The sequence below is a fragment of the Corapipo altera genome, unplaced genomic scaffold, assembly GCF_003945725.1.
Source record: "Corapipo altera isolate COAL_440 unplaced genomic scaffold, ASM394572v1 178, whole genome shotgun sequence".
NCBI lineage: Eukaryota > Metazoa > Chordata > Aves > Passeriformes > Pipridae > Corapipo > Corapipo altera.
Genome location: NW_020884983.1, coordinates 79,669 through 87,308, shown reverse-complemented (window position 1 = coordinate 87,308; position 7,640 = coordinate 79,669). Strand labels below are relative to the sequence as shown.

The window sequence follows — 7,640 nt, the reverse complement described above, 5'->3', positions numbered from 1 at the left end:
AAAACATAAATTCCCACCTGTAGCTCTGCTTGGGTTGGGAGGGAAGAGAAAAGGGCTTGTCAGTGAAACCAGGCAGTGGTTTAGCAATTAAAGCCCAGCACTGAAAGTCAGCAAGGTCACAGTTCTGGGGGAGATTTGCTGCCCGTTTGTCCTGATGAAGTTCCTCCTAAATGAGGTGATTATCGTAGCTGTCAGGAATGAAAAGGTGGGACACATTGATTTCATCCCCACTGCAATCTCCAGGTCTGTGCTGGTCCAGAGCAGTCAATAGGCGTTGCCAATTAACAAAAACCCAATATTGGCAAGTTCAGCAGCTTGAGGAAAAAAAACTCCCTCCAGCCGGTGCAGAAACCTCTTACCATTCAAATCACCGTCCTCGGGCAAAGGCATTGGCAAAGCTCACAAAATCAGAGCAAATGAGCTTTTTTTTTGGCATATCTGAACAGTAAATTGTAGAGCTGAGAGCCTGCCTGCACGAGGGGAAATGTAGCAGAGCAGCTCTACAGGAAAACGCTGAAGTGCACACCCCATAAAAATCACTTTGGGGTAATTATCCCGCTCTGAAAACACGCTGGTTATCCAGGAATAAAGTCTCTTCTATTTCAGAATTAAAGTGCCCACGCTCTCATTCTGCTAATGATCGTAGAGCCAGGGGTTGATTATAATAAATAGGGGCTCTTCCACAACAGCTATTGTGGAAATATTCCCCTTGTAAATAAGCCCTGGGAATACCACGCTTCCAATTAGGTTGTGCTTCAAACACAGCTCGTATAAATGGATACTCCTGACTTACCTACAGATTCCAGCAATTTCCATGCAATTAAGTCATTAATGTGCAGCTTTGGGCTGAAGAAGCACCTCCAGGAGAGCAGCCAGGAGCAGTGTCTTTGACAGGATGGAGTGAAGCTGGTTCAGAAAACACCCAGCAGCTACAAGTGATGCAAATAATGGCTGTTCCTGCCCTGGCTCAGGAATTCCTGCCTCTCCAACAACAACCCTGGGTCTTCTGTGGTGTTTTTAGCACAAGGACTTGACTGGAGAGGTGTTGTTATCCCTTATTTGCAAACAGGGAAAGCGAGGCAGCTGTTGGGAGACGGTTTGTTCGATGTCGTCCAGCGAATGTTGAAAAGCAACCTTTGGTTTTCCAACCCTGAACAGGGTGACAGAGACCTTCCCTTTTCCAAAGGTGATCCTGTGGCAAGAGATGGAGCGTGTCCGTGGCAAAGCAAGGACTATGGGCAAGTAGGCTGTTGTTCAGGATTATGGAATCATGGAATATATCTAGCTGGAAGTGGGCACTGGGTGTTGGAGATGTGCCCAGTTCGTGAACTGACTCCCATCCACCACCTCCAGCTGTTCAAAACCCCACAATTCCAGTGCCAAACTATGTCAGGTTTACTTTCGGAGCCGACCTCAAAGACCACCTGGGCTGGTTCAGCTTGAGTCACATCGCTGTATTCCAGGTGAAAACTGAGGAAAACTGTTCGTAAAAGGCTGTAACTCAAAGAGATAAGTTAAGTGACACTTCAGCAACCCTTGTATTTGTGATGTATTTGTGATCAGATGTGCTAGGATTTAGCATTACTGGTTCATAGAACACATTAATCTAAGTATTTAATACGTTTTATTAACTTTATAAACATTTAAATCCATTGTTGTTCAGTGCAGCTCCGTGAGGGCTCTGTGAGGGCACTTCGGTTAATTACATGCCAGACAAGTTTCCTGCAGCTTCTGAAGCGAGTGACGGCGATTGGGCACAGGTGTCTTTGCAGGTGTATCTTGTCTGGTGGGTAATTTTTAAACCCGATTTCAACTGACCCTTTAATCACCTGTGCAAGGGAGGAACCGGGTCACCGCCGCCGTCAGAACGACAACTCCCAGAAGGCCCCGCGGCGCCGCCCCGCCCTTTTATGCCGCGCGCCCCGCCCTTCTCACCTCCTATTGGTTGGCGGCCCGCCCTGCTCTGTTCTGATTGGCTACGCGTGTGTGTGCGCCGTGCCGGAAGGGGCTCAAGATGGCGGCGGGCGAGGCGGTGGGGCGGTACCGCGGCACCGTGGGCAGGAGCAAGGACCCCTCGGGGCTGCTCATCTCGGTTATCAGGTACGGGCGGCCCCGCTCCGCGCCCTCCCGGCCCCTCAGCGTGAGACAGGGCCGGCGGCGGGCCCTGACGTGCTGGGAGAGCCCGCGCGGGCCCGGCCTGCGGAGCACTGGGTCCTTCCAGGTTCTCCCGGAGCGGTGTGGAAGCCGCGGTGTTGGAGCAAAGCTTGTCCTTATGGGTGTCCTGCTGTCCCTCCTGCCCTGCTCGACTCATCCCCTCCTCTTCCCAGTGTTTTGCGTTATTGTGGGGCCAGAGGGACCTGGACAGGCTGGATGCATGGGCTGAGGACAATGGGATGAGGTTCAGCAAGATCAATGTCAGGTCCTGCCCTTGGGTCACAACAACCCCCTGCAGCTCCAGGCTGGGCCAGAGGGGCTGGAAAGCTGGAAAAGGCCCTGGGGGTGCTGGGGAGAGTGGCTGGACATGAGCCCAGGGGGGCAGGAGCCCAATGGTTCTTGGATTGTATTAGAAATAGTGTGTCCAGCAGGAGCAAGGGAGGGATTGTTCCCTGTGCTGGGACCTGGGGAGGCCCCCCCTGGAATGCTGGGGGCAGTTCTGGGCCCCTCAGACAGGAGAGACATGGAGGGGCTGGAGTGTGTGCAGGGAAGGGAAGGGAGCTGGGAAGGGGCTGGAGCAGCTGAGGGAGCTGGAGGGGATCAGCCTGGAGCAAAGGAGGCTCAGGGGGGGCCTTCTGGCTCTGCAAGTCCCTGACAGGGGGGAGGAGCCGGGCGGGGGTCGGGCTCTGCTCCCAGGGAACAAGGGACAGGAGGAGAAGGAACGGCCTCCAGCTGTGCCAGGGGAGGGTCAGGTTGGACATCAGGAGGAATTTCTTACTGGAAAGGGTTCCAAACATTGGCAAGGGCTGCCCAGGGAGGTTTGGAGTCCCCAGCCCTGGAGGTGTCCAGGGAAGGCCTGGCCGTGGCATTCAGTGCTCTGGGCTGGGGGACAAGGTGGGCATCGGGCCCAGGGTGGATCCATGGGCTGGGAGGGCTTTTCCAACCTCAGTGATTCTGGGATTCTCTGAACCATGGAGATTGGAAAGTGGTCTTTGGACTTTGAGGGTTTCACTTAAAACTACTTATTTTTCAATGTGCAACATTTTTAGAACTTGAGTTCCCTGAATCCCATTTGCCACCTTCCTAAGGGAACATGGGACAGGACAAGAGGGAACAGCCTCAAGCTGTGCCAGGGGAGGTTCAGATTGGACATCAGGAGGAATTGCTCCATGGAAAGGGTTCCAAACTTTGGCAGGGGCTGCCCAGGGAGGTTTGGAGTCCCATCCCTGGAGGTGCCCAAGGAAGGCCTGGCCGTGGCACTCAGTGCTCTGGGCTGGGGGACAAGGTGGGCATTGGGCACAGGGTGGACTCCCTGATTCCAGAGATCTTTTCCAACCTCAGTGATTCTGTGAATAAACCTTTCAGGCAGTACCAGCTTAATGCATAAGGATAAAGGCACTATCCTGGTGCTGTGGAGTCCATAAGTGACCTTCACCCCCAAAACCAACAGCACTGAGTAAAACAGTGCTGGTTGGAAAAGCTGGAGGATCAGGAAGTCCTGTGTGTGCAGAGTCCATCCTTTTTGAGGATGCAGGAGTGGGAAAAGTGCTGCTGCTTCCAAGTCTGACTTGTAGAGAGTCAAAAGAAAGACCTGTGTCTGGTCATGTTTAGAGTATTGATTACTGTCTGCCCTTATTCCTGAACTCTGCTCTGCTGGAGGATAGTTCTGGATAGACTTGGACCTGAATTCACTGTTTCCTCCTCTGTGGCTTCTTCAGCTGCTTGTAAATCTTTTTTTTGCTGCTCAAAACCAGTGGGTTGGCAGCTGATTGCCCCCACTGAAGCTTTTAAATGTTCTTCCACACCCCCTCTCCAGTGGGTGTGGGCAGCAGGAATCACCCCAGTGGGATACTGGGAGTTGGAATGAGCTTCCAGACTTTGGATCCTGCTCCAGTGTCCTGGGGAGAAACTCCAGTCTTTGAGTTACTTTGGAGAAGTTATTGTAGCAGGAGCTCTGTATCCTAGGACATGTTAGGATTTAAAAATCCTCTGGGAATGATAATGTTTAGAAAATTCTGTCCTTTTTATTACTTTGAAAATTGACCTTTAAAGTCTTGGAAAACTTAAAGGGAGATGTTGATTCTGGAAAAAAAGCAGCTGGTTCCACAGAGTGGAAGAAAAATGTACCTGCATTGATTGCTCCTGTTGTAATCATCTTTGGTTTTTTTAAGTTTCCTGTAATTTCCAAAATTATTTTAAGGTTCTCCTTTTGTACCTCTATTTTAATAAATCTGTACTAATTTAATTTATAATATAAGACTCAACTCATGTTGCTCTGCTGTCCAAATAAGAAATCATGTTTGTCTCCATCTTTGGCTTCCAGGCACTGATATCTTGGCTAGTTTAGGTCCAGTGTTTAGAGACAGCATTGAGGTTGTTGACTTTATGAAATGAAAATTATTCATTAGAACAGCCTGATAACTAAACTTCTAGAATTTCCTTAGGGCTTGTTTTGGATGTAGAGATTCTTTGCAGAGCTTGAAGTGCCACGTTGAGCTCCGACCATGAAAACCCGATGGCAAAGGAAGGAAAAAGTCTTGTGTTAATAATAATAATATTGATATTTATTTGGGTTGCTCAAGTATAGAAAGAAATGGCGTGAAAAGGAATTTAAATCACTTTTTTCTATGTGTTGTTTTTGTATCAGGTGAGCCAAGCAACAGGTGAATTATTTCAGAGCTTGTGTGTGGTCATAAAACACCACTGCAAACAAATTTAAACCCGGGGTGAGTTCAGTGGAACTTTTCTCAGCTTCAGAAAAAATATCACAAATCTTAACACAGCGGGTTGATGGTTTTTGAGATGTGGCCAAGTTTTCCTTTCTTGATAGCTTTATTTCCCAAACATTGACGTGTAATAGATTCCTCTGGTGATCCTTGCGGTTTTCCACTTGTGTTTCCCTGTTTATTTGGGCTGTTTATGTCTCCCTTGGTCTCTGTGAAAGGCCCATAAAGGGAGCAGCAGAACTTTGGCTGCGTTTTTCTGCTGTAAACAAACAAATCCAGAGCAGCTTCTTCAGGAATTTTATTTTTACTCATTTACAGCAAAGTTGGTGATGTTTGGTTTTTTTTTTAAGAAGAAACTTTGGTTAGTTCTGCAGAATCTCTTCAGTGACTGTCTCCAAAATGCTTTGAGGTGGGAAGCTGAAAGGCCTTTTGTAAATATGGATTATTTTATTAACAAAGGGATAATTTCTGATATTTACTCAAGCTCAGTCGTGCTCTGTCAAAAGAGACTGAATAATTTCCTTTCCCCTGATCTCAGATTTAGGGTTTCTTGTACTTCCATCACTGGACTTCCCAGGAGAAGGCATCTCACTTCCAGGGGTGAGATCCTTGACAGAGTTTAACACAAAGCAGCTCTGGAATCCTGTAAAAAATGGCATTTTATGAGCTCTGGGGCTCTACTTTGGGAATTTTGAGTCCTCCCTGGTGTCTGGGGTGTTGCTTTTCAGCAGCTCTGAGGGCAGAAATCTCTGGGATAAAGGAAGGAAGCCCCAAGAGGAAGGAATGTCCCACTCCTGCTCCTTTTCAGTCCCTGGGAAGTGTCAGTTTTTCCTGCTGTGTCAGGGAACACATTTGTTCCTGAGGAGTTGTTTCCTGTAGGAGGATCCACTGGAATTACTGATGGAATTACAGATGGAATTCACCTTGGCTTTTTGGTTGTGGCCAAGAATAGAGAATAAAGAGAACCTCAAGGATGGATGAATTTGGAAGAATTAATGTTTCCTGAGTCAGGACTGATCCATCTGGGAAAAACCAGGGAGCACAGTTAGGAAGTGGAGTTTTACTTTAACAGAGCTGCTGCTGGATCCCACTGAGTCCTTGTTTCTCCTAAAGGAGAAGTAGAGGATTTATTCATAACAATAAATCTGGAAGTAAAAAGTGTGTCCAGGAATCTTAATATTTGCAAAGCCCGCTATTAAAATTCCCGCTTTGGGAACTTTTCCTTCTTTTCCCTGTGCCTTTAGGGAATGTGTGAGAGTATCTTCAATTTGCCCTTGTGCTGAGGAGAAATGACCCTTATTTGCTACAAGAAAACAGCTCCTGGGACTGGGACTTGCAGAGTGGGACAGTGGATATCAGGGATGGGAAGTGCAGCACTTGAGCTCGTTCCTCAGCACACCCACCTCCAAAAGGTGCTGATTCCTTCTTGGATCAGAAGGATCCCTCAAGTTCCTCAAATTAAATGTACTTTGTAAGGTCAAAATGTTGTCACAGGAGAGCAGAGGCTTTTGTTGTTTGAGTGTGCTGCTGATCACAGGGGCTTTGGCTGTTTCTTTTTAAAAACCAGAGCAGATAATGAAGCGAATTTGGCTCATCTGCTGCAGGACAACTTGGGGAATATTTTATTTTATCGCTGAGAGGACAAACCCCTGTTTGTATATTGATTTTTCTTAACCTTTTGTTTCGTTGGGAGCTGCTTGAGGCAGCTTTTTGTGCTCTGAAAACAAGCAACCTGGCATTTAGCAAATGCTGTTTTATTTTTTCCTTTTGAGAGAGAGAGAGATCTTGTCAGATTTTTTTTTTAATTGGTGAACGTGTCTGCCTTTTATTTACTGTTGGGCGTTTTTCTTGCCAATTAAACGTTGCTGGTTTTTCAAACTGGCCTTTAATAGCTGCTTTAATTGGGGGAAAACAAACTTTAGCAGTGACTCCCTAAGACCTCAGTGAAATCTTTGTGCTGAGCTTCCACACGACAGATCTCTGCCAAGGTTGAGATCGCAGGCAAAAAAAAACCCCGTATTTTATTTCTCACAAGTGAAATTTTATTTTTTTTTAATGCTTTTGGCTGTTATTTTCATTATGTGTGAACTTTGCTGAATGGATTCCAACTAATGACCTGGCATTTGGTTCTTCTCTCTCTTTGTGTCTGAAGCAATAGAGCCGAGCTCCCAGACTCTGATGGAGGGTGAGAAGATGGATGTAGGATGTGGAGCCGTTGCCCTCGCTGTTCCATTTGGGAAATAGCTGCTACAAGGAATAAAAACCCAGTTATTCTGATCTGTAATGGTCTCTTAAACCCACTTTTATTGCTAATGGTGTTTTCCAGCGTTGTAAAGGTAGAGAAAAGCAGTTCAGGAATTCACCAAGAATAAATTGGACGTGGCAGAGCGTGGCTGTAAACTATAAATTTCCTTGAAACGATCTCGAGGCACTCGTAGAAAATGTTTGCATGTTTGGCAGCTGTTGGGTTGTGGTTTGATGGGTTACATATAAAAACAGTTGAAGGAGCACGTGGGAATACACAGCCACATCCTGAGGGACAGTGGGCCTGGGGAAAAGCTCATTTTTGAGCTCTTAATTTGGCTTTGGACAGTGTCCTGTGCAGAACTGGAGTTCAACTTGTCCTGAAAAAAACTGTGAGGCAGAAATAGTTGGTTTTCTTACTAAATGATTGCAAATTCAGTGGTTTTAACTCTTCATTCTGGTGCAGGACTGAAACCTTCAGTTAATGGTGATATTTCCCAAGGCTCTTGCTCATTC

General features: G+C 47.0%; 1 protein-coding gene across 1 annotated transcript in view; it reads left to right on the top strand.

Annotated features, from left to right (window-relative positions):
* Positions 1 to 1,992: 1,992 nt before the first annotated feature.
* Positions 1,993 to 7,640, top strand: part of LOC113958015 (exocyst complex component 4-like) — a 52,949-nt gene continuing 47,301 nt past the window's right edge. Inside the window, exon 1 of the mRNA XM_027665979.1 lies at positions 1,993 to 2,100. Within this exon, the coding sequence (XP_027521780.1) occupies positions 2,015 to 2,100 (86 nt within the window). The 5' untranslated portion in view covers positions 1,993 to 2,014. The remainder of the gene's footprint in view (positions 2,101 to 7,640) is intronic.